Source organism: Haemorhous mexicanus, chromosome 2, assembly GCF_027477595.1.
Source record: "Haemorhous mexicanus isolate bHaeMex1 chromosome 2, bHaeMex1.pri, whole genome shotgun sequence".
Taxonomy (NCBI): domain Eukaryota; kingdom Metazoa; phylum Chordata; class Aves; order Passeriformes; family Fringillidae; genus Haemorhous; species Haemorhous mexicanus.
In genome coordinates, this window is record NC_082342.1 from 83,502,086 (window position 1) to 83,529,460 (window position 27,375).

Consider the following 27,375-nt stretch of genomic DNA (forward strand, 5'->3'; position numbering starts at 1 on the left):
CTGCTTTTCACCTGTGTCAAGGGCTATTGCTATGCCTTTTTGTGCCCGATAGAAAGTGGGAGTTACACTGCTTAGAAGTTATCTGTAGCAGTGTAATGTCTTTCTGCTTTCAGTTTAAGTTGGTACTTTCACCCTGCACTGGTTAACTGCTCTGAAACCTCCCTTAGGCTTGTCTGACTTTTAGGCTGACACAATTGAAGTCAGCATTTCTGTGAGTAGTCAGGCTTTGTGTCTTGGTTGTGAAATCCATTGATAACTGATCACTGTCATGGGAGCATTACCAAAAGAAAGAGTCTGTTAACCAAACTGGAACATTCAGAAGAGAAGGTAAATAAAATTTGGTTTAGTCATGCATAAAGACATAGTAATGTGACATTATTTCAGTTCACTTTCTCTTCAATACTCTTTCTTGCTCTTGTGTTTTAAAGATTTCCTGCAGGTATTTTCTTAAACAGTTTTGATGAATGTAAGCTAGAAGGCATGCAGTGGCTTTCTAGACACCCTTTAAAATACATTCTTTTTTAATTTTCTTCTGAGTTCTTCTAGTGTTCTGTTGACTGGTTCCTGTCTTTGATTTCAGTAGCACTTTGGAGGTCATTATATCAAGGCAGTCTTAAATCTGTGATAATAAAGTCAATTACAGATGGCTGGGTGGTGTTTATTTAGATGGAAAATTCTTAAACTGCTTTGATACAAGAAGGGTTTGTACTATGATGCCGTGTAGTGAAAGAAAAATATTCCTTCTAGCTTTTTCCCCACCCATGGTTTGACAAGTTGATCAGGTTGGTTAAGCTTTTGTCTAATTGTGACCACTGACCAGAATTAAACATAGTGATTTTAATTTCAAAGGATCTAAGATAGAAGGAAATTATAGTCTCTTGTTTTTATATGTAATGTATATGTCCTTGTATATAGAGTACTTGATAAACAGTGAAATACTTTCAGATTGATTCTAATTTCACTAATCCAGTGTTTCAGTCTTCTAAGAAAGCTTAAGTAATTCTTAAAAAAGTGACCATGGGTCAGCGCTCAAAACAGTAGAACTGTGCGTGATGCTCTCTTGCTGCCTGTGGTTTTTTTCTGCTTCTCCCTGCTGTGTTTTGGCCAAAGATTCAGTAGTAGTGGAGCATGGCACCTCAGAGTTGAAAATGTAGCCTTTACCTGTTTCAGTGACTATTATCTGTGGATACACATTTTCTAGGTGTGGGAGTGAAACCTTCTTTTTGCCCCTGATTTAAGATATTTTCCTGTATTGTGTAGAGAATGTGACAGGGAAACTAGGTTAAATCGGAAACTGGAAGAAGTTCAGGCACAAATTGCTGTATTGGCTCCTTTCTACTGTCTCTCTTCTCTCTTTGTTGGTGTGGGCTGTTGTGCTCTTCTGATCCTTTCTGTAGTGCTTAATTGCATTGGCCCTTTTCCCATGCTGCTTTTAGGAACTGTTGGCTTCTTAATTCTGAAGCATCAATGAAACTCCAGAAAGTTTGACTCCTCTATTTGAAAGGATTGAGCAGCTATGAAGTGCAGTCAGTTAAAATAAAATGAAAGTCTGTACAAAACTGAAAAGATGAACAAGATGGTTTTTTGTCATGTTTCATTTGACATGGGTTTAGTTAGTGCTAGCATTTAATGGATATTATTGGATTTAATAATGGATATTGAAAAGAATTTTGCATCGTCACATGCGATATTGCTCAGACTGATATTGCACAATGTGTTCTGTGGTCTATTACCTGCAACTTTATAAAAATGGGTAAATTACATCTAAAAACCATGGCGGCAAAGGGTGGGAGCTCAGTTGCAGGACACCAAAAGTTTGTTTAATTCTTTTATCATTCAGATTCTCAGAACAGTAACTGTCCTGGAAACAAAGCAGTCCTAGCTTATGAGTACCTATTTAGCAGCAAGAGCAGGTGCAGTGATCTTCAAGTCTGACTGCTTTCTGCTTTCTTGCCTCCTAAGATCTTTAATTCCATCCTTAAGAGGCATCACAAGATTGGAAAACTATTAAATAAGAGTAGGTTTTAATCTCGCATGCAATTTTAATTTCACATAAAGTGGCATCTAATTTGAGGGAGGGATTGGAAATCTAACACCTGCTGAATAATGTGTCTGCTTTGTGACTCTTTTCATTGCTGTTGTTGTGGGTACTTACAAATAAGTGTTAGAAATTGTTTGCATGCCTCTCCCATCCCATAACTAATCCAACCAATCCATGTGAACATACTTTAGCAATTTTGATTGCTACAAAAATGGAGAGTGTTGAGAAATGCATTCTGATCCCAGTATCCCGTACCCAATATGTATGCAAAACTTAAATTTTACAAGGCCTTCCTTTCAGTGTTTGGTATTAGCTAAATAGCTCCTCTGTAGCTGAGTTTAGCTTAGCTCCCCAAGAGTGAGCAGTTCGTAACCTCCTGTTTGGGCAAAAGCTCCAGTACCCTTATTTTCAGGTGACTGGCTAATTTACACGCTAACATGTAGAGGTCTGTTGCAATTTTTCTTTCTCAACCAGAAAAGCTATATGGATTTTTTCAAAACAGGCCTTACTTTATTTTTTTAAAACCTATTTTATTTTTACTTATATAGTGGCTCTTGGGAATCTTTAACTGCCTTGCCTACAAGCATGGCTGATATATTATAAATGTATGTAAAAGGTGGGAGGGAGTGGAAGCAAAGTGGTGCTACACTTGGTGAATGATACTAGTAACCCATGTATACTCTGATAATTTAACCATATGAGTTGTGATAGATGAATTACATTTTGAAGCATACAAGGCTTACCAAGGCTCATTTTTGATATGCCTGTTTTGCTTTGAAAACTAAAGAACAGTAAATTTGGAGTGGATTCTGCTTACAGAATTAAAATCAGCAAACCATTTAAGAGACTGATATTATTAGACTGAAATTGGTAGCATAATTATGATTTTTTCAAGTACATGTAAGACTGAATAACATAGATTAAGGGATGGAAATTGCCTTAGTACATTTGCCATAATAAGGCTTAAAACAGCGCTTGTTTTAAAATTTCACTCCTGCAGCTTTTGGGTTGGACAGGGTCTCTAGATGGTGATAGTATTGCCAAAGATTCTTTGGTGTATCCAGTAAAATCTCATTTCTTGCATGAAAGTTATAAAAGATGTGCTTTTAGCTTTATTTCAAGATATCCAGTGACTTGTGTAGGAGCCTGGAAGCTGCCACAGATCTGGAGATGCACCTGTAGCATCAATAAAATGCTCTTGTGTAGGTGTTGCCTATACTGCATTTAATGAAAATTGGTTGAACTTCACTGTTGCTGCATGTGATCTACAATTATTTTGACTTTACCCTTTAATCTCTGGGATTGTAGAGGCCTGGATCAGGGTCATTGTCTGTGCTTATCCTGTACCCTTCCATGGGCAGTATCAGATATTCAATAAGAAAATTTAATAGACTCAAGAAAGATTATTTGCATGACTCTGTTTGGTCTTAACCTTATATGTTGTAACAAGAGACTGCTTTAGACTCCAAGGCATGGAGATTTATAGCCTTTTGGTAATCCATGCCTATAGGAGCTTGGTTTGTGCTCTACATATGCTTAACTATGACCTCTCTACAGCTTTCAGCCACATGAATGCTTTACAGCCTGGGGTTTCACAGTCTAATAATGTGTTAAGTTGGAAACTATTTTATTGATTTTTTTTTCCCCCCGTTTCTTTGTTAATTTAATGTTCTCGTGTACTGTTGCTGCTTTTCTACCTTCCAATCAACACTACTGTTTCTTATGTTTGTTTCATGCCTTTTTCTTTTTGGTATTCATTTCAGACTTTTTAAGAAAACAAAGATTTTTCCAGATCTTGCTGGTTTTAATTTTCTTCTCCTGAACCTCCTCTCAGTTAGATCACTGTGAGGAGGAAGTGGGAATCTTGCACTGCTGTCACTTGACAGAACAAAAGTAGATCTACATTCCAGAAAGAAACTGTAAATATCAGTAACACATATGACAGTAGACTGGACCACTTCTAGGAACCATATTCAATTGTCTCTTTCTGTCCCTAGATCAAAGACTTTTACAGAATATATCTTCAGTTCTCAAGGACTGAAATTCTTCTTGGTATTCTATATCAGCTGGTCTCATATTTGCCTAATGTTGTGATTTTCATTAAACATTCTGGAGACCAAAGGCATTAAGAATTTTGTGCTATCCTAGAAATGTCAAAAGCGTTTTAATCAGATCCTTGATTAAGTTTTCTGCATGTTTGTGTAGAGAAAGGAGAAGTTCTCAGGTATGATGGAATTGTATCAGGAAGTTGCTTTGAATGAAATTATATGTAATAAAAGATAAACAATCATTACCAAATCTGCATTTAAACTGTGTGCTTTGTTACTGTACTTTTCTAGTTTTCAGAAAAGGAAGATCTTGCCTCATATCCATATTGCAGTACCTTGCTCTATGAGTAAGATATTGCCGATTGTGTACAATGCTGACAGATTTGTGCTCCTTGGTTTTTTTTTTAACTACATGGCATATACATTTGGGGAGAGTGTTTTTTTAACTGTAAACAAAAGTAATCTGTGTTCTGATACTGTTACATAATATCTAAGCAGCGCAGCTCTCAAGCTGTTCTATTATTTAAAATGTGCTGCACTAGAAGTGTTGATAAAGATGCATATTTGTTTACTCAATCTTTAGACTTAATTTATGAAGGTCTACTAACTTTTGCTATTAAATAAAAAATATTATTTAAGCAGCAACAAAGGAAAAAAAATTGTTCCTAGCAAAATGTGAGCTTAAAAAGGTCAAATGCCTTATTCATAAATCACTTCATTATTTGGGAGTAATCCATTCAGTGGTTTTTTTTTTTTTTGGTATAAATGAATTGGAGAAGACAGCCTTTCTTGGCTGTAGAAATTACTGCACTGACAGCTAAGTTTTGAAAAGAAAAAATTCTCTTCTGTTCTCCCTGCAAAAAACAAAGTGTTTTAATAAACGAAGTTATTGTCTACTGGCTTTATTGGACATGTGGTCAGTTGTCATGTTCCTCTGACCAACTGAACAAAGTTTGAACTTCTGTCTAATTGTTCCCCGCTGTTAGGCTACCCTGTCATGATCAAGGCCTCAGCAGGTGGTGGTGGGAAAGGCATGAGAATCGCTTGGGATGATGAAGAGACCAGGTGAGATGCTGTCCAAAAGCTTGCCTTGATGAATGCTGCAGTTACTGAAGTCCCATTAAGCCATTGTAAGCTGACAGTTGAGCAGATATGAAATGTTAGACAGAGAAATTGGATATTATTTGGTTTTCTCCCTTTAGCATAGTGAGAAATATACTTTGGAAGTTTGCATGTGCCTATTTCTAATTAATTATTGCATAAACCTTACAAAACATCATCCATTAATTTGAGTAAAAAAACCAACATTTACAATTGCTGTTAGTCCAGTGTTAGACTGTAAATAACTTTTTGCTGTATGCCTTTCAGAATGCTGATTTATTAATTTCTCTGTGTTAGGTAGAATATTTATTGGCCCTGATTCACAAACATTAATGCCATATGTAAGCATGCCATTAGTTCTGTTAAAGTTGATGAGTCTGGTAATTCATATGTGGGAACACATACGGTGTTACCAGAATGTGCTGTAATAAATTGCATACTTCTATGTTTAAAGCATTTGTATCAGCAAACTAGTGTACTTTTGTCTGTTTTGAAACAACACGTGTTTCAACACACAGATGTTTTCATGTCTCTCATTGGTTGTCCAACTCCTGAACATTGCATGATGCTTTGTTGTTGACTCAGAATTTTACAGTCCATTCTCACTTTCCTGTCATTTTTCTGTCCTCTGTTAAATTTTTGTTTGTCAAAAATCTAAAAATTGGATGAAGGAATAATGAATGTCTAGCAGTTAAATTTTAGATTTAAAGAAAACATGGTGGGTTTATTTGCACCATGCTCTGTGTAGTCCATTTGTATTCAAATCTAAATAGGAAAATAATATTTTGTGCATTAGAATGAAGATCTAGAATAACCTCCTTTCTTAAAAGGATACTTTGTTTCTACTGCTTTATAATCCAAAATTACTGCCTTGATCTTGTACAGGCAGTAGTTCATCTGTTGGACTTGAAAGGAAGGAGTTCATTTCTTGTTTAGTTCAGAAAGAAGCAAAGGAGCTTGATTAAAGTAACTGTTTTAAAATAAAAGTGTATCTAAAATCATGATTGCTGACTTATTTTGGAGAAAGGCTGTGGTTATGGAAACCACAGCCAGTGCTCAACCACCCTCTGGGTGAAGAATCCTCTCCTTATTTGAAACATACTTTTGGATTTTCAGGCTAGTTGAAAACCTTTCTTGTTTCAGCTGACTATGTGTACAATAAGGAGACTTAAATGAACCTGTGGCTTGATGGTGGAAATAGCCACTGGAAGTGGAAAAGACTGATTTGAGGAACTTAATTACTACTGTTACAGAATTATTCTCTGTGGTAACTTACTGCTTCATCTTCATGTCCCTTATATATGCCAAATAATGACAATTGTTTTAGATCCTTTATTATTATATATAATAATATATAATATATATTATTAATATAATAATTATTATTCCAGCTATAGCTAAGATTTCTGTTAATTTTCAGCTAGTATTTATAAAAGAAATACTGGTACAGTTTTGTCAATGTTACAATTTGTTTTTTGAAATAGCTGTTCATGTGCCCTTCCCTGCGGAAGGCTGCAGTGTAGATCCCCCCTCTGGGTAGGGCTGCTGTTGTGTTTAAGATCTGAGTCCCTCCCAATTCTCACTTCTATTGCTTGTTTCCAAATTTTGGTCAAGTTCTAGAGTTGAATTTTGTATACAGTTTGAGTCACTGACCCACATCTGAAATTAAAATAGCCTTATGTTTACTCTAATATAATCCCTAGCTAGATTTCTTGGTTTGGAGAAGTGTAATTTAGCATGCCTGTTCTTCACCTAATAGATGCCCACTTGAAATTATATTGAAAATGAAGGGCAGATTTCTGAAAAGCAGTTTGCCTTAAGTTCAGGTTGTTAGATTTTTTTTTTCTTCAGCCTGAGAAAGTTCTGCTGTGCTCTGTATTTTAAACTATTTTAACTGAGTCATTGATCATCCCAACTCTGGTCTTGTATGTGAAGAGCCTCTGTGCTTGCACCCCAGCAAACCTGAAAGTGCTTTCCAGGTACAGGCACTGTGAAGTTCATGATGCAGTACAGCAGAACATGACCAGGGCATGTGTCTGACTATCTGCACCTCATCTGTATCATTCCCTCTTTGTGGAGAAACTGAAGGCTCCTTGCTTCCAGTATGCTCAGAGCAATAGTACATCTAACTAAATCTTTAGGGTTCATGGCTCCAACTTGTGGCCTGGCAGCTCTGAAAAGGAATTAAATTCAGTACTCTGTCATTTCCAAAGAACAGATTGAAATTTTTTGGCAGAGGTTGTGATGGGTCTTTGCATGTGAAGGCACTTAATTGCTTGTAGGTTGAATGTCAGAGGTCATCATGCAGGAGCTATTGGCCCATGTTTTAAACTCTGTGGATTTGCAGATAGAAATTGGTTTCTTTAGCTAGTAGCTTCAGCTGCAGACATGATAACCTCCAAGTTGGAAATTTGTACTAAATTATTTTTTTAAGAGTTACCTTTGAAAAATTTTGAGCTTTGTGTTAGTAATTCCCCCCTATTGTCTCACCTTCTGTAACTTTTCCTCGATATTGAAGTCTTGCATGCTTAGTGGGTATCTGTTTTTAAAGTTTTTACCAAGGCAGCTTCCAGCAACAGATGTTTAGAGAGATGGTTTTGTTTTTTAACGTGTAATAATAGGAAAATGTAAATTGTCCTGTTTCTGAAATTCTTTCTTTGTGCTTATGCCAATTTTATGAATGAAAATCAAACATCTGCTCTCAGATTCAAGAACCCCTTATAATTTCTGTTCTGTGGTCTTGTGTTTGGAATGAGCAGTGGGACTGGAAGATGTTAATGTGGAATAATAAATAGCAAATCATTCTGAGTCCTCCACCTCCTAAAGCAAAGGGTATATAAAATGTGTGGTCTAAGAGAACAGTGCTTTTAAAACTCAACAGCATTACCTATTGCAAGCCTATGCATTAAGTTTATTGTCTTCCCAAAGCATTGCATTTGGTCTTTCAAAGTACTGTGCAAAACCAGGAGTGTATGGTCTTGGCATCTTTGGTCTGTCCTGCACAGGTATGTGCTATTCAGTAAGGGGAAGGAATCTATTGGATGAGTAAAGAACAGTCTTTCCTAAAACCCTATTTTTTAAAAACCCACACATTCACATATTCATGCCATCTACATGTCTAAAATGCTGTGACTAGATAATTTCAGTTGATTTTTTTAAATAATTTGGAGTTAAGCTGAAGCAATCTATATTGGTTCTGTGTGTGAAGTCAACAACATTTGAGTGTCTATTGGCTACTTCTCAGGGTTTTAGAGGGCTTCTATTGTACTAATGGCTATCAAACATCTACTTTTTTAACTAGATGGCCCTTCTAATGCTGGTCTTGACCAAAAAAAAAAAAGTTATTTTACTATTTCCTGATTCTGAAAACTGAAATTTTACATAATGAGTACAGTCTTTTGTTAGTGTCTGACTGCCTCGAAAGAAAATTGTTTTAATTAAAGCAGCACTGCTGATTTCAGAGCTGGAGGCAGAAAGCTGGCATGGCTGTTTCACTTCAGACAGCCACAGGAAGGCTTGTGGCAACATCAGTAATGCTTTTGTACAGCTTAAACTTCAGTGTGAGTAAATGTACTGTAGGGAGAGAAGTGAACCTTAGAGATCCTGTTTTTCCTTTCTATAACTGTGCATGTTTGAAGGGATCTAGAGACAGCATCTTGTCCAGCTTTGTCCTCTGAATAGCATCAGCTCTCAGTTTAAATGGATTGCTTAGAGCTCTGCCTGATTGGTCTTGCATTGAGATTGCACAGCCTCCCTAAAACACCTGCTCTGCTTCTTCTTTCTTTTAATTTCTTTTTCCTCACGTCTGTTTGGAATTGATTTTTGTCACTGGCCAATTACAACTGCACAGTTTTGTAAGATAAAGCAAGGTCAGAAAATCTGAGATATTCATTCCAATTATATGTTATTTAAAAAGATTTACAGGTGTATGGATGAGATGATTAGGTACCTGTCCTTTTTTTTTTTAACAAGTATTGCGGTTTAGATTTCTAATTAGCACACTTCCTTCAGTGAAAGAAAAAGTCAATTGTGAATAATTATGCATAAAACCATGTGACACAAAAATGTTTACAAAACAAAACAGAGCCTTTGATATAGGAGTTAAAATAGCTGTAAATCACTTTCATAAGAAACACTATGTATGGCTGTTTGTTACAGCACTTGTGGTTTTTTTTTTTTTTTTTTTTTTTTTTTTTAACCGATCAGGTAGTGCACAGAACCACTAATTTTGATGTCCCTTTTTTCTCTTTACTAGGTAATTAAATGTATTGAAGTTAAATATGAATTTAGGAAAGTTGTGCATTAGGTATTATCTCTCAAAATTACAACATGAATTATCCCACAATGTTGAAAAAAATGTGAAGATATACTTTTTAATATGCACATTTCTCTACTGTAAATTTACTTGTTTTGAAATCTATGGTCTGGGTTAACTACACCCAAGATATGGAAAGCATGAAAACTTCAACTCAGTTGTGCTGTAGTTCTTACTCTGGGCACAGATGTCAGGGATGCTGTTTCAGTCATCAGTCACACAGAAACTTGACCAAGCTTTCCATATGTATCAACATGCACATGGATGGCACTAATGTGCGACTTACAGAGCCTGTAGAAAATTTCAGTGAAGCCTTTGGGTCCCTGCATTATGCTCTGTCTCATGCTGAGAAAGCTATTGATGAACTTCTTAGTCAGAGCTTATGACCCAAGGAGTATTCTTTCTGCTATTAAAAAAAAAAAAAAGTAGCTTGCAATATTTATTTTGTTTAAGTACATGTGTAACAGAAGAAACAGAGGGAAGCATACAGAGTGCTCTGTATAACACTCACTTATATTTTAAGGCAGGGAAAAACTACTCATACAGCTGGTGTGTTCTGTGAGGTCAAATATTGCATCTTTAGGTCGTGTTCAGTGGTGGAATTTGCAATGTCTGCAATATTATATTTGCAGTTCTTTAATGCAGAATTAACCAAATTCTGCTGTTCTTTACTGTTAAGAGGGCTATGTTCTGTAAATAATGGTGATGGTGAACTTCACTTTTACTTCTGTATAGCAAGTAGTTGGTAATCACTGGGTCTTAAAATTCAATTACTTTGAGTTTTGCAGAAGAAAATGAATACATAATTGTAGTAAATGTTCAGGATTTTTGAACATACTGAAATTTTTTGTGTCTTGAGAATGTTTTGGTTTGATTTGTGGTTGGTTGGGATTTTTTTGACTTTGCAAAACAGCATGAAAAAAGGGATTAATTACAGAATCAACTGCAAATGATATGTCTTGGTTTTTGGATGTGTGTTGATTAGTGAAGATTGATTGTTTACTGATATCTAAGCTTTCTTGTATGCTTCGGGGCTTCTCAAATACAGATTATTCTTTTTGTTTTCATTATTTAAGGGAAGGTTTTAGGTTTTCATCTCAAGAAGCTGCTTCAAGTTTTGGTGATGATCGCTTACTGATAGAAAAGTTCATTGATAACCCTCGTCACATAGAAATCCAGGTTTGTACTATTATTGTTGCTTCTAGTAATTGTTGTGTATTTATTTAATGAGATTTGAACTCATAAATAAATCAAAGTTCAAAATGTTTCAAACGCTCCACTAAAAAAGGCCTAGAGTCTTGTGTTTTCCGGTGTCTTGGGTCATTGCTCAAACTACATGGCTATCATGTACAATACAGCCTTCCTGTTTTTATTCCCTAGCCTTTCTTTAGCAGGAAGACTGTGAACTGTGCTCAGTTTGTTGGGGGAGAAAAAAATGTCATAGGCATCTGTCCTGAAGGCTGGAGGTTTGAACTCTGGATCCTGTTGGAGTGCTTGAGTGCAGCAGAGGATGCAGGAGTTCAAGAACTGCCATGCTTAACGATTTGTTGCAAGGTCTAGGTGATTTTGTCAGTATTTTGGAATTCTCTTCTGAAGTATGTAATTCCGCTTGGGAGCTCAGGAGGATTTGTGTCCCATTTTGGGTAGTTTCTGATTCAAAATCAGATGTATTCTTTTTAACTTATGCATTATTTCCATTTCTGTCATTTATTGGATTTAAAGTTAAGTCTGTTGATGCAGAACAAAAGCTGTTTCTTTTAGGCACTTGTTCACAAAATTGGTTTCAAAATTTGTGATGTTTGATCTTATGTAGGTAGCTGAATTGTTTGTCAATAGCCTTGTGGTATTTCCTGTCAAGAAATCTATATGGAGCATATTCATTTCCTCAACAGAAATTTTATTTTTTACACAGAAATTTCATTTATTTTTGTGCAAAATCTAAACTCTTTCTGTTGTGGCACATGGTGGTTGTTGGTTTTTTTTTTTTTTTAATTAGTGAGAGCCTGAAGTAGCTCAACAACTGAGTGAAACAACAACAGTAAACTTGATAGTGTGAAATGATTTCTAAGAGAGAAATATTTAACATTTTTCACTCTGCCAGATGTGTGCCCACAGCCTTATGCTTCCTGTGGGACTAACTTGCAGATCATCGAACCTTAGAATGGTTTGGGTTGGAAGGGACCTTGAAAAGCCATCTAGTCCAACCCCCTGCAATGAGCAAGGACAGGTTCATCTAGATCAGGCTGCTCAGAGCCCTGTCCAACCTGATCTTGAATGTTTCTGGGGATGGGGCATCTGGCACCTCTCTGGGCAACCTGTTCTGTTGTTTCACCACTCCCATAATGAAGGATTTCTCCCTTATATCTAGTCTAAATTTAATATTTTGTAGTTTAAAGCCATTACCTCTTTTCCTGTCGCTATAGGTCCAGCTAAAAAGTTTGTTTCCACCTTTCTTATCAGCCCCCTCTAAGTACTGAAAAGCTGCAATTAGGTCTCCCCAGAGCCTTCTTTTTTCCAGGGTGATCTACCCCAAATCTATCAGCCTTACTTCACAGGAGAGGTGTTTAGTCCCTCTCATAATTTTTGTGGTTCTACTCTGGACCTGTAACAACAAGGCCCATGTTTTTCCTGTACTGAGGACTCCAGAGCTGGATTTTGTGCTCCTGGTAGGTCTCAGCAGAGAGGAGTAGAAGAGAGAAGGGAAGAAGGAAGAGTGAAATGAAGAAATGGTCTGTAAACAGTCAAACAGCAAAATGAAAAACTGTGAAAAATGAAACCTTATTCTCAATTCAGAAGTCATGGAAAGGTACATAGTGAACTCAGTTTTAACATTGATCTTAGAGGTCAGATTGCTAGAGCATCTTTCTGTATTTTCTTGCTATGGCTAATAATTTTTGGCTACATATGTCTTCTTTTTCTTTTTGTCTGTTCACATCAGTACACCTTAAAGATCTCTTTCAGTGTTTGCAGATTTGGGAGATTTAGCAGGTTCCTACTGATTCTTCAATGAAAAAAGTTAGATGAGATTGGTTCCTCCATACTTCTATGAGTTTGGGGCAGTATTTACATTGTCTTGATTCCTTTGGGTTTAAAAAAGGGTTTCCCCAAAAAATTAAGTTGTGCTGTATTTAGGAACAATTTAAAAAGTTCAATAACATGGCTTTGCTATTAATAATTTATAGTTTTATTTATAATGGGTATACAGTGGATATTGTTTTCCTTATACAAGCACTTTGATGGTACCTTTTAACAATATCATAGCATATCATTTTAACTTCATGTTCTAATCAGCTTTAGGACGTTGACCTTGGTTCATTTTCAAACTGCTGAATATACAAACAGTTTGAGACCAGATGCCAAATATTTATTAATTTAGCAGTGACTTTTAAATAGAACTGTTTTTAGCTTTCTTATATTTCTCCAAAGCACTGGTACTTAAAATTGTTAAATAAGAAGTTTCCTGTGTCTAGCTATAAAACAATCACTTTGTAAAACATGAGAAAAGACTAAAACAATTAACAGGAAAATAGAGTCCAAATACACTTTATGCTTGAACTGATTTGAAGTCCTGTTCTCCTGAAGTATCTGATAAAAAGTTTAAAGTAAGAGTACATTGAATGTCTACTACTTGGCCAGACAACAGTCCTGCTACTGGAAACAGAATTTAGCTGAATCATGTAGGAGGGATTCCACTACGTAATATTTAGTTATTTTTATTATTACAAATGCATGTAGATGTACATAGCATGTACTAATGTCCTAATAATCTAATCCTGCAAAATGGGGCATTTTCTGTTATGAATGTTTAGATAATTAAAACAAAAGCTGTAGCTGGGACATGCATTTTTACAGAGATGTGTACTGGATCTCGCAACATCTCAGAGATGATGATTTTGGAATGCTGCAAATGTCTTCTGAAATGCAATTGTTTTGTGGCTAGTTTCTTTTACTGGAAACAATGGACACCAAATAAAAGTAAAAGCCTAATGCTGGATATTGTTGGCTTATTCTATTTATAATTACTTTCTCATCGTAAATTTTCATGCATGTCTCTTTTTTCCATTAACTAATAATAGAAAAACACTTATTTTAAGATCCAGTTTGCTGAAATTTAGTAGGATATGTGAAAAGTCCTGAAGTGGAAAAAAATTTACTGCTTGGATTGAAAAAATGTATTATCCTCTTCTGAAAAATACAGAAAGAAGAGAGAAGCACAATGACCAGTTTTTATTGTAATGTTCCAATATTTGTTTGTTTGTTTATTTTGATGAGAGAGAATTCTGTGGAAAGTTGTAGGCTTTCTACCAGTGAAGCAGAAGTGCTCACAAGGAATCATTCTGCTTACACAACAGGGATTTTTCCATCAAGTACCATGCTATGCTCTAGAGGTACTGCTTTAATGCTAAAATAAACCCCACAAAAATTTAGTCCAAAAATCTTTGGACCTTCCAAATTATTTCTTGGAGTGCCCCATGAGTTTGTAGAGCTCCAGTCATCTGGATTGGGTGGGTGAGCACTTAGGTAGGAAGTACTTGCTTTCCCTTTCCCTTTCCCTTTCCCTGCTGTTCTTTGTGTTGAGTCCCTTGCTAGGGAATCTAGCGTTGGCTGGAGCATCCTAGTGCTACTGCTGCTGCTAAACCTCCCCCTGGACAGGAAAGAGGGTTCTGGGAGTTGCTGTAGTTTAGAAAATCCTAAAATTATCAGTCTTCTAGAGCTCTTTTTCCACTAGAATGCTCCATAAATTTGTGGGAGCACAACAGAATTTTTTAGGAGGGAAAGCATCTGATCTTACAGGGCTCAGAGCACCCTGGATCTGATGCTGCACAGTGCACATAAGTTGTCTTCATGAGTTCACTGCCTCATTTTCAGTCACATCTACCCAGATTTTTCACGCCTTAGCAACCATTGGTGTCATAGATGCAGGAATTCATCTTGCCTAGTGCCATACTTGCTCTGTGGTGCTAAAAGGAATAATAAATAATACAGATTCGTTGTCACAAATGTGAGTAGATATGGTTGAGTTCACACAGTTTGAGGAAGATTGTCTCCTTGTTTTATCTTGTCGGTTTTCAGTGTAGGACTGAGCTATTAAAGAATGAAGCATGAATATTGGCATGGGTTCCCGCAGATCAGAGCAGGAAGATAGATGGAAAAAAAATGGGTTAGAAGAAAAATTTTATAAGGAAGAAAGGGAGCAGGTGTGGTCTGTATTAAAATAAATTGTTCTAAAAATAAGGGTAGAGTTATCATCATAAGATGGGAAGAAGTCTACTTGAATCTTCAAATCTTGTGTTTGTTATTGGAAATGGCTGCATCTTACCAATTTCATAAAGGGACAGACTTCCTTTTCTTACTTTCCCCTCTAGTTTGAAGTTGAAGAATCAATTAAGAGTTCTGCTGTGCTCAACTTGTGGGCTTTTTTTCTAGCATGTAACTTATGTAGTTGGATCTAGATACTTGATTTTTTAACCTCTTCCACGAACTGAAGCTGCAGCCAAGAACTGTAGTTATTGATTTTTAAAAAATATCTTGAAACTTCTGCTTTTATTTCCTTTGAAAGTACTGAAGGAGGTGCAAATTTTGTTCTCCTTAATGAAGGATAACAAAGTTTCTGTGTTTTTTTTTTTTCTTCATTAAAGACAGGGCATTAAGGTTTTCCTACTAAGAAAGCTCCATTAGAGATTTTTTTCGGAGAGCTTTTGTGTGTAATTCAGGAGCAAAATTTGGCATCCTTTGAGATTTTTTTTTTGTTGATGCAATATTTTGCTTTTGTGTAATTTTGTAATGCAGTGCAATTTAAAATGCTCAAAAAAGTAGTTTTAATCTTATTTCAGCCTTTTGTAAGAAGATCCCTAATATTCGGAAATCAAATTTTGAAGTGAGAGGGTGTTTTGCTATGTACACACTCTACATAGAGGCTTTAGAATAATCCTACTCAGAATTTGAAGGAATGTTCAATTAGTATTTCATATATAATAATTTCCTACATGAGCTTTTTTCCCCCAAGCTTTATTTTTAGATTGGAAAAAAACCCGAAACCCTAAATGCTGTGTAACAGTATTATACCAGATGACCATATGCTTACATCTGTTTAATAGCAGTGTGTTATTGTTTTAGGTTTTGGCAGATAAACATGGCAATGCCTTGTGGTTGAATGAAAGAGAATGCTCCATTCAAAGGAGAAACCAGAAGGTTGTGGAGGAAGCACCAAGGTGTGTATACTGGATTCTTGATGTGGCTTCATAATAACTGAAAGCACTTTTGGAAGCCTGCTGGTTCTGTTTGTTGTACAAATGCAAGAAATTTTTCTTCTATTAAAAAGCACAAAGAAAATAAATGTTTGTTACAGTCATTTGACCATACTGCAATTTTGATGTTGTTCTTGAGGGTGTTTTGATTTTGCTTTACAGTGTCTTTCTGTAAGAAAACTAGTGTTGTGTAGTTAATTTTTAAAATGATTTTCTATAAAATGGATTTGTATCTTACCAATCCACTGTATGTGGTATGGTTTTGTGTGTGTGTGTGTGTGTGTATATCTATATATATGCTATTTTTATTTGAAATTCACTTTGTCAAGTAAAATATGAAATAAGTATGAATTTTACCACAGATACAGGTATTTGACTGTTAGAGTAATTGTGTAGAGGCCACATAATACTGTATATTTCCATTTGAATGGGAATATGAAGTACAAAATACACTGCATCACTTTCAGTACTGTTCATGGTAGTGAACTAGAGATGTAGGTGTTAAGTAACTCAAAAGTACAAAATTGTTTTAATCTTACTGGTTTAATGTGAAGCTGAAATTCCTTGCTGCTATGCAAGATATGGCCTTGCTGTGTTTTCTGTTGCATAGCAGTCATCAGGGAATAAGTGTATAAAAAGGGCAGCAAGAAATTCTGATTTCAGAAAGGCAGACACAGGTATACCACTGCCTGTGGGAATTACCAGTGTAATATGTTCACCAGCTGGAATGGGTTTGCCATGTTTTTTATAGCACAGAACTATGTGATGCAACAGTTTTGGATGTGAGTAAAAGCACATCATCCAAATGATATTTCTTTAGAGGTTCCTTATTAGTTAATGTTGAATCATTATGGCAGGACTGCCACTGTTTGGCTTATATTTTAAATAAAATAACAAAGTTTAAATCTGAAGATACAAATCCACTTATAAATGCTTCCTGCTAGTCTTTGTGGATTTCTTGGAACCTTATGCTGCTTATGTCTAAAGATCTTACTGTGTTGTTGTGGAAAGTGAATACTTCAAGTCCTGATATAATGCACATGTGCATGTATGTGTACCTAAGCACTTAAATGAGTAGTGTTTCTGCCTCACAAGTTTGTGTAAGGCAATGCCTGTTATTCCTGCCTGCTCCTTCTCCATGCCTGTGGTCAATTAAAGTGGTGTGATACATCTTTCTCTCACCAGCCAGTGTTTTCTTTCATCAGAAATGCCAACCTTTTAACTTGGGCTTCTCTGTTGGAGTTGCCAGTAAGCGGTCTCATCCCTTCTATGACCCTACAAGAGTGCGGGCAAGTTAATAACTTCCAAAATTTGGCATGAAAACTTTTCTTCCTTTTTGTTGTTGAATGTTTTAGACTCTACCAGACTTCTCTGGCAGCTTTGGAAGTGTTACCTGCCTTATAGCCACTTGCACTTGGCTGCAGAATCCATTAATTTTCAAAGGGTTACAAGACTTGCAGATAAGCAGAGCACTAACTTCTGTGAGACACCAGCGAGACCCTAAACCTCAAGCTAGCCCTTCCTGTAAATGCTGTTTCAGTTTGATAGTTTAAGGACTCCTGGACACATCTCTTCTGGTATGGCTGGATGTAGGAAAGAGACTGTCCTCTTTTCTCCTCTTTTAAATGGTAGTTGCTATTAAGGACTCTGAGATAGGTCAAACCTTTTTATTTTCTTTCACGAGGCATGGGAGATAGGGTTGTTATGGGCTAAAAAGTATTTTTTGTCTTTTGGACAATTTAGGGCTTTTGACATTGGCCTCATCTCATGCCTTTTTTTATTTACTCTATTATGATGGCATTTTACTAAGTGTCTAAGTCAGGGGACTGAGGGCCTTTTGGCTTGGAGAGTAACCTATGATTTTCTTAAAGCTATGTCTGTAGCTTATGAACTTATCCATATGGGATCATTTTGTGTTTGTATCTCTAGTTCTCCTAGGGAAGTTTAGCCTTATGTTAAAAAAACCTCAAACAAACAACAAACAAAACACCCTCTCTTGAGGAGAGAAACCAATTTAGTTCACACACTGAGGTTAAAATATTCAAGGAACCCCTGGTATTCATGGTGGTCAATACCCCAGATTCAAATAGGAGACAAAAAACTTTGTATCCTTCTCATATGGTGAGTTTCACATGTGAGTTGTTGTTCCCTCTGTTTTGGGAACCACAGACAATAAGATACATCCAACCGTCTCTAGTTTTTTAGTTTATGCTTGGCAAAGTTAGTGGTGCACAAAGCTTCCAGTGATGTACCATAATTTTATCTGCTTCTACTTTCACGTGCTTTTGGATATGCTGTTGTCTTCTCATTTCACAGAGACTGACATTTAAAGAGATGAGTGACATGAGTGGCATGTAATAGTCCTAGTGTTGTTTCTTAGTTGAGTTTTTGTTCTTCAACTCTCCAAATTCTTCTCTGTTCATTATCACAGACAGTTGCCATGAGACACTGCGCCTTGGCAAGAAAAAATACAAAGGTGTGGCTGTATTTTCCTGTCTGCTGGAGTGGTTAATAAGAGATTGTTTCCCGTGTGGAGAGACAAGGCCTATGGGTTTATCAGAAAACCCATGGATCCTTTGGGATTAATCAAAATTAAATGCACAAGAATATTAACTGACATACTACTCAATAATTGAAGTAGTAACTCAGAGGAGTGCTCTAAAACTTTACTTTGCTGAGCACATGTCCTGTCTAACAATTTCTGAACCTGTTAGGAGCTTCTTAAAGCGCTGCAAATTTGCCTCACCAGTTGTGTGAAACAAAAGGTAAACTGTTAATTTGAATGAATGTATATAGGCAGGGAACTTAGCAGAAAGGTGCATTATTGAATTAGACTTTAGACTTTTGAATTAGACTCTACAAGTTCTCCTCACTGCATTTCTTCTCACTGTCTAGAAATCCTTGAAGGATTTGGGGTTAAGAGAAATGTGAGCCTGTTCTGTTTGCGACTGCGTGCATGATTCAAAGGTGGGCACCATTTAGAGGTGGGGGCAGAACTGTGTGCTCAAATCATTTAGCCTATTTATGCCCATGGTCTGGTAGTACATAGTGAATAGCTCAAAGGATAATGTTTTTGTGGATAAGTAATTTTTTTTAAACAAGCAATATCCATGAAGCAGGGAAGCTGACCTTGACATTTAGAAAATTGAGGTTCACCACCCCAGTGGGGTGGAATCTTCAGACGAAGGGTAAGTGTTTTTGATCACTTATTTATTTTTTTGTCCAAACTGAGCAGTTAATTTCCACTGGTGGTGTAACTCTATTTTTCAAAATCTCAACCTAGTCTGTGAGTGAAGGTGATAGGGGTAATTTGGGAAACCTTATTTGATGAGCTAGAAGTGGAGAGGTAACATCTTGCTGATGTGGGTTATTTCCCTGGCTGTAGAGAAAAAGTGACAAACCAATTGTATTCCCTTTGATTACCTTTACAATAGCTTGATGAAGGTGTTATGAATAAAGTGTCAGGTCTGATTTATTTTTTCTTTTTGGTGCTTTTATTTTGTGAATATTTAAAAATTTTTTTATGGTAGCTTTTGTGCTGCCATGGAAGCTGTTTGGGCTAAAGAAAAACTGTATGTGTGAGGAAAAAATTTGAAATCAGGTTTAAAATACTGTGTTTTCAAGTGATGCCTAATTAGACTGGAGAAGAGTTTTCTTGGTTATCAAAGGTGCATTGTTAAAAAGGGGAGAAACAATGTGTTTGAAAGGTAAAGCAATAGAGGGGAATATGAAAACTTTGGTTAATTAACCAAGCCAATGGTAGGGATGATCCAGTCATTTCAGAGTGTAAAGCTTAACTGTGTGGCAGAGATCAAGTTTAGCAACGTGACACACCTGTGTTCCCTTCTCTGGCTGCAGCAGGAGGTAGTGAGATCTCAGACCTACATTTAAAAAGTACAGGGAAGACACCACTGTTATGAAGGGGAGTAATTCTTTCATCTATATGAGAAGTAATAATGGTTATTCTAGAAATAGAGTATGAAGCTGATATTGAGAGTGCTTTGTTCTTCATAAGCCACTCATTGACCTTTCATGATCAAAGTCCTGCAGAAATTACTGACTTATAGAATGTTGATTTCGTGTAATGTATTATCCTCTTACTGAATCAAAATAAGAAATATTATGAAATTATTTTCCATTTACAGTGCCTGTTCTTATAAGTATGACACAGTTTTTGTGTCTTCTGATCTTCCCTTTCATCTGATGTAGGATCTCATACAGCTTTCTTGAATGAGGCTTGACTTCCTTTTCCTGTTGGTCCCATTGATTGCCAAGAAAGAAATTTTTTCCTAAATTCTGAAAATGCCTGCCTTATGGTCCATCAGAATCTGCCTGTGTGGGCACTGGAAGGACAGACATGTGAAGTAGAATTTTGTCAATAAATGCTACTTATTCCACTGGCTCCTGCTTTACCTAGATGTTTGCTCACTTCTTGTGTCATGTCAAATATGGTTTGTTGTGGCAGAAGTCTCTAGCTCTTCTGTGAGTTCAGGTCTTGGTGAAAAATACCACAGTAAGTGCTGGAAGATAAGTCCTGACCCAGAACTGGCTTCTGTCTGAGAGCAGTCTGGGGCTCCAGATGGAGCTTCACTGGGTTTGAGGCCACTTTAGATAGGTGAGGGCCCCTGATTGCTCCTTTGCAGAATTAGGGCCCACTGTTGAAGAAATATGTAACACTTGGTGGTTTTGTTTTAAAGAGTAACTTAGAGGCAAGGTAGAAGTGGCTGTCTAATCCCTTGCAAAAGTAATTTTAAAATGATAGCTGAGTTATGTGCCTAAGGTAAGTCAAAAGAGAAATATAAATAATAAGTGTATTTACAAGCTTATGTAAGATGAATAACAACATGTTCTTTCATTGAAAAATTGATGTATCAGGTTGAGGGGCAACTGGTTGCAAGGCTTTGGTGGAATACCACAGAAATACATATCTATCTGTCTGTCTGTCTGTCTAATCTGCATAGGTTAATCTAAATCTGAATTTATGGTACAGAAGAGAGTAACAAGCAAAATGTGTTGCTTCTAGAAAGACTTCAGTGTCTTTTGATTCACTGGCCCAGTGGAAGTTGTGGAGTGCTCCCTTAGAATGAGGGACCTTGGCATTAGGGCAGTGTTCACAGTGGCTCCCAAGGTGGTAGCTGAGCTGCTCTATGGGTGCTCTTGCATTTGTGGAAAAGAATGTATTGCAATTAATGTGGATAATAAGTATGTCTTTCTAAGATTGCATTAGTTTGTATGTCCTCTTTTTATTTAATTTACTTTATTTTAGATCTCACTGTTTTAAGAGTGTTGTGTTATTTTATATTTTAGAGAATATGGTTATTAATCCTGAATTTCCTGTATGTTAGCAGTAATTGTAAAGCATGCAGTGTATCTATTTAGGGACAATATAAGTGTAAAGACATACATTTGACAGTCTTGACATGTTTTCATAACTTTAATAATGGTGCTGTCCTCTTTTGACCATAGTTTAAACAGAAAAGCAAATTATAGAATAATAATTATTTTTTAACTAAAAAAAGTCATTGTTTCTATATTGCAGCACTTTTCTAGACCCTGAAACTCGAAGAGCAATGGGAGAACAAGCAGTAGCTCTTGCCAAAGCAGTAAAGTATTCCTCTGCTGGAACAGTAGAATTCCTTGTAGACTCCAGTAAGAATTTCTACTTCTTGGAAATGAATACTAGACTTCAGGTAAGAAAAACAACTCTTCAGATTCAGGAAAGTGTTATTTAAATAAACAGACCATAACCTTCTCCCATATTTAAGGGTCTGTTCCTGCAAAGATTTAAACATAAGTATCTCGATGCATGTGAGCACTTCCCACTGAACTGAAAAGTTGTACTCACTGAAAAGGTCTACTCACATAAACCTTCCTATGCAAGGCTTTGCAGCAGTGAGCCCTTGCATAGCACTCAAGTAAATGTTCAGAGCTTTTTCTCTTTGTTACACTTGACCTAAAGACCTTGCAAAAGGTCACTGCTAAGTGCCACTGTGAGTTCACAGTAAGTAGCTAGCCACTGTGCTCTGAGGTTTTCCTGAAGCCTACTGGTCCCTGAAGTTTCTTTCTTATTTTTTATACTTTGATGATCACTTGCTGAGTTTCTCTAGGAGTGTGATTGAAACAATATGTGTATATGAGCAATAAAACACTAAGCAATCTGCATATGATTGAAATTGTGACTCGAATGCAGCTGTGTAAAAAGCATCCTGACAAGATGAAGGATTTTTGTGACAATTCATGTAGTCAGTTCTAAGGTACACTGCAAATGAAGAGATGAACTGCTCTACGACTCTTTTGACTGCTTGATGCATTTCTGGTCATAAGCTAAGAAAACAAGTATATAACTTGAAGTCTGGATATTATTCCTGAAGACCAAAAGAGTGTTCAACTTGTAAGCGAGTCCATTCTGTTGCCTTTATCCTCCTTTTCTCACTTTGTTAAATAACACCAGAAAGACTGAAATGTGCAATCAAGCACCAGTTTGATAAGCTTCCCATTCTGTTTTAGCTACATTTCATTAGGGTTATGTCCTGTGTGCTGCTTGTACGTGATAGAACATAAATGAGATCCTCATAATCTGTCATCTTTGCATGACCTTATGTAACAACTGGGTAAATTTATGAATTAGGTAAGTTTATGCTTTGGGTACAGAAGTTAAAGAGTGTTTGGGGAGTGTTATGCTCTTCTGTGCCAGGGAAAGACTGCTGGTAAATTTTTTCTTGCCTTGCAGGACAGCAGTGGTTTTGGAATTAGCCATGACAGTCACTTCACATGCTTTTGCTAGGCACTGTCAGGTCTACCTTAGATTCAGTGAGAGGGAGTAGTTGTTAATGGCGATGTATAGTTCATTAAAATATTATGCATAATTCTCTCACTTTGGTCATATTCTTTACACTTTCCCCCATCTTGTAGTTTTTGAGCCAATGTTTCTTCAGGGACTCCACATTCTTGTTTACATAGAAGAAAATTACTTTATGGTTTTCTGCATAATCCACTAGAACTTCAAAACCATTTCCTTGCTATAGTATTATTGATCATGAGTTCCTAAATGGGGTTAGTGATAGAATATCCTTGGGCTCCTTTTTGTGGGCTGTTTTTAAGACATTATCTTTGCTGTTTTGCAGTGTCTTCCCCCTGCAATACCCACTGAAACGTGTTTGTAGTCCCAAATTTCTAAGGTCTCCATATAGGCAGGAAGAAAGCTTTCACAATTCCATGTTTAAGGACTTTGGACTCCTTTTGAAATATAGCCTAAGCAGTTTAACAATCCCCTGTAATAGCAAACTCATTCTTTCCAACTCTTAAAGCAATTTACTAATCTTAAATTAGACTACTTGTTTAAATATTCTCAACTTCCTCTATCATGACTTTGCATTGTCTCTAAATAGCATTTTAGCTTGAGTCTGGAGTAGTAATTGTCTCTGATTTTTCCCCAGTCTTACCCATTTGATCTCTCACTTCTCCCAAGTCTCAAGATTTACTTTCTGTTCAGCTAACAGTTATGCAACTAATGTATTGTAGTTGCTCCCTAGTGTTAAGAGCCAAACCTAGAAAATCTACTGGAGCTTGTCCAGCTTTAACTTCATGACCAGGATAGTCTCCAGATGTTCCTGTATTGCTTCAGTCTTTTTTTTCTCCTTTTGCATCTCCTAACTGTGATCAGTTACTAACAGATTCACTTCCCTTGTTCTTGCTGAACGCTCCACAGCTAGAAGAGCTTTCCAAAATGATGGGTGTCTGATCCATAAATGATCCTCTTAAGATCATTTGTCAGCATGCATTAGACACAGTTAGCTGTCACCATCATCAGAACATTTCTACTAAATTATGCATTTTCTGTCTGTTTTACTGTTTCAGCAATCTCTGATCAGATCGCTGTCGCATTTTTATTTTAGATACAGACTTCAGAATATACTTGCAAACTAAACTGTGTCCAGTATTCTGCACGTGTGTTGATATCTCCCCTCCCTCCCTCTGGTGTATCTTTTGGATGCCTTTCAGTCTTTCTGGTAAATTATTTTGCAGTAATCAGAGTTGTATTGTTATTTCACTGTTTTTTTGGGGACTCTTTGGGAATATACCTTTTCTGTTGTATAGTTACACAAAAGAAGTGTAAATAGCACCTTGAAGGAAGTTGATATTTTATTTAGGTTTTGTTTTAAGTCTTGCTGCAATACTATACAAGATTGGGAAGCAAAAGAAAATTGGTGAATCAGCTCCATTGTGTCTTTTGTATGCTGCACAAATTTGTTACAGATGTTTTACTGCCTCTAAGTGATTCAGCTAGAATGGCTTATTATTTGCTGTTGGCAATGTTCTTTTGTTGTATTTGCTTTTCTTCCATCTTGGAGGCTAGTTGGTAAGTATGAGAAATAAGATTGAGAATTGGATGATTTGCATAGTAAAACTAGTTCCTACTTTCCACAAGAGGTCATAGAGATGTCTGCCCTAGAAGCTAGCAGAGAACTTCTGGGCACTTTTGCAGTGTTTTTCAGGCAGTTACCCCTGTTAAAGTTGAGGCAGACCAGATGTTGAATATCTGTTTCTTTATAGCTGCTCATAGTCTGGTATGTTTTCTGTTGCCTAGTTGTCATCAGCGTAATCAAGGGCAGTCCTGGTCCAGAACAACTTATCGAGAGCTTTGCAATCAATACAAAGTTTCTGACCCCTTAGACTGGTAGCCTTTCTGGCTTCCAAGTTATGGTAAAATCTCCTAAGGTACTTCAGAAGCGGTGGCTTTCCATCAGAAAAGTTTCTTCTTGTCTTTGCTGGAAGAATAGATGTTGTTTCTCTTGGACTTTATATGAAGGAAGTCTGTGGTCTGTACTTAAAAATATCTGTTAATACATGTGTGTATGATGTAGCTAAGCCTCATACATGTAAAACAGTGACAGCAAAGGGAATATTTCCCATATTTTAGATGTTTGCAGTACCTTAAAATGAGAAACATCTCTTGTTGGCTAGAGAAACACTGAGAAATGTACAATGAGTGATGTGAATCGAGCACTTACCACCAATACAATCGGTATGTTTGAGTCTCAGGCCTGTTCCCAGCCTTCTGCCTCCCTCATGAGTTGTGAGATTTAAATAACATGTGAGTACTCCCTTCCTCCTCAAAATGTAACTGAATTTGCTTAATGTAATTGAAAAGATAATATGTGTAGATTGGAGTTGAGAAATATGGTAATTTCAATGGGTTTTCTCTTCATGTGTCAGTTTGAGCATTTTTGTCACCACTTTTTAGGAAATAAAAATTATTTTTGTAGAATAATCTGATGTGTTTGTGAGATTTGCTAAGAGCAAATGGCATACATATGTTTTTAGTTTACAGTTGTCAAAAGAATATTTTATGTAAATGTTTTTAAAGTAACTTGATTTTAAGGCATAAAGTGAAGGTAAGTAGCCTTCCACAGACCTATAAAACGTTACCCAGTGCTAAGACTTTTGTTTATCACTTTCTGGGCTTTCATCAGATTTTACTGACCTTTGGAAAATTACGTATTCCAGAGCTTTGTCTTTTTGCAAAACTGGCTATGTGACGAGTGTTAGACATGGGAAGAATTTTTACGTGCAATATGTCTTTCCTTCTTGTGTTTGTCCACCCATGAAAATATAAAAAGCATGGTAGGAAGATGTCTAAAAGTAGGTAGAAATACTGTTGCAGATGGTTTGGTGCTCCACTGCTTATAAACTCCTGGTTCCAACAGCTTCTTAATTGTATCTCTGTTCTGTTGCTCATCACCAGTCGGCACCTGCTACGTGTTTGCTTAGTGGAGGATATTAGTGCTGGAAAATATTGCAGCTGCACTATATGTAGCAGTAACAACAAAACACAAATAGCAAAGTGATGAGCTTAGTCCAGATTGCCATCTAAAGCCACAGAGAGGTGGTGAGTTTGGTATCTGCAGCAGAGCTGTGGGATGGCAAGCGGTGATCTTGCTGTCTCGGTTGCGTGGAGCTGCCTGGAGGATGACTTGTGATAGGTGGGCAGGAGAATGGGAGCAGAGGAACAGGCTGTCAGGAGTTAGAGGAGTAGATTTCTGTGAAGTCAGAATGGTGGGATTTCAAAGTAAAGTCTCAAGCAACAGTTTCTGCTGTTTGCTTAGACTTCATATTTCTTAATACTGAAATCTTGTTTTACTGTGACAACACTTTGCTTCAGTCATTTTAAATGGTCTAACAAACAGTGTCAGATGGTAAAGACTTTCAATTGCTGCTAACCTGGGCTGAATTTGAACTACTGACCTAAAGGTGAAAGGTCTCTTATCCCATTACCAATCCGCTAAGCCCAGCAGAATCCATTCTGCACACAGTTTATACCAGCTGTTCATGGCCATTTTTAGAACTGAAAGAAAAGGTGATTTTACTGCCAAACAACACTTCTTCACACAAGAGGGTCAGCCGACAACAGTTAACCAAATTTTTGCCACATTCTTGCCTCCTAATGCAACTTCCATTATGTATCTACTGGTTGTCTGCTTTTCAGGCTTCCCAAAAGAGCTACAGAAAAGCATTGCTAATTGTTGTTGACAGAAGAGAACAACATTGTTTGTGTAAGTCATTGAATCTGAAAGATGCCATTAACAGTGCTGCCAAGGCATGGAGTGATATCTTTGAGACGACATTCCCATGTAACTCTCATAAAATACTATTAAAAAAAGTAGAGAAAGAGGAGACTACTTAATAAGTGGAGAAACAAAAGGTCATTCTTCAAAAGGTATGTTAGTTTCTTTGCTTTGGTGAATTTGATGTAAAGTAAACCAAAGAATAGCTGCAGTGTGACCAGAGCCATCTTGAATGAAGTGTTCTGAGAAAGCTTTAATACCACAGCTAAATACAGTAAAAGCAGGAATTACATCTTTAAGAAAGAAAGTATTGGTTTTGTGGATACTAGTTTCTTTATATTCTGACATGGAGTATGAAGTGGAAAGGAAATTGTGTAGAATTACTAAATTTCAAGAATTTTTTTTTGAAGTGCAGGATGTTAATTGAGAAAGTTATGTTGAAATTATGAGCTAATTGACTTGTTGACCTAAAGTGTGTGCTGTTTGTCTAAAACACAGAAAAGATTCAGAATTCATAGGCCACATAAGATGTGTCTGTCCCATACAATGTAGAAACAAATCCTTGCAAAAGAAAATTGAGAACTGTATCAATGATTATTGGAATGTAACTTCCTATGAGGAAGTAAATGAAATACTTTTTCAAAGTTATGTGCTACCATTAAAAAATTCGTTTGTGCTGAATGTCTGTGCATTAGTTTTTATTTCTACATCCTACTTGGGAAACAATAAAAGAAGTCTACCCGAACATCTTGGCTGATGGAAATTTTTGTAGTACTGATTGCCTTCAGTTCTTCAGTTGTATACTAATAAGTCAGAAAACAAACAGCAAGTGTTGTTATATAGGATGCCTGTAGTGACTCAGTTATGTATTCCTGCTTTCCATTTATTCTGTACATTAGTCTACCCATTATCTGTTTTTCAGTAGCCTTTATGAAAAGCTGTTTTTTTGCTGTGTGCTCCCAAACCCCATGTACATGTGAACTATTTTGCAAAAAGATGTGACCCTAGTGTGCTTCTGCTCATAGTAGTCAGGAAGCTTGCATGCCTGAAGAGCAGA

General features: G+C 36.6%; 1 protein-coding gene across 2 annotated transcripts in view; it reads left to right on the forward strand.

Moving 5' to 3' along the window:
• Positions 1–27,375, forward strand: part of PCCA (propionyl-CoA carboxylase subunit alpha) — a 272,824-nt gene that overhangs the window by 85,222 nt on the left and 160,227 nt on the right. For both annotated transcript variants that reach the window (XM_059839289.1, XM_059839290.1), the window contains 4 exons: positions 5,076–5,154; positions 10,582–10,684; positions 15,623–15,717; positions 21,293–21,443. In XM_059839289.1, coding sequence (XP_059695272.1) covers positions 5,076–5,154; positions 10,582–10,684; positions 15,623–15,717; positions 21,293–21,443 — 428 coding nt within the window. The remainder of the gene's footprint in view (positions 1–5,075; positions 5,155–10,581; positions 10,685–15,622; positions 15,718–21,292; positions 21,444–27,375) is intronic.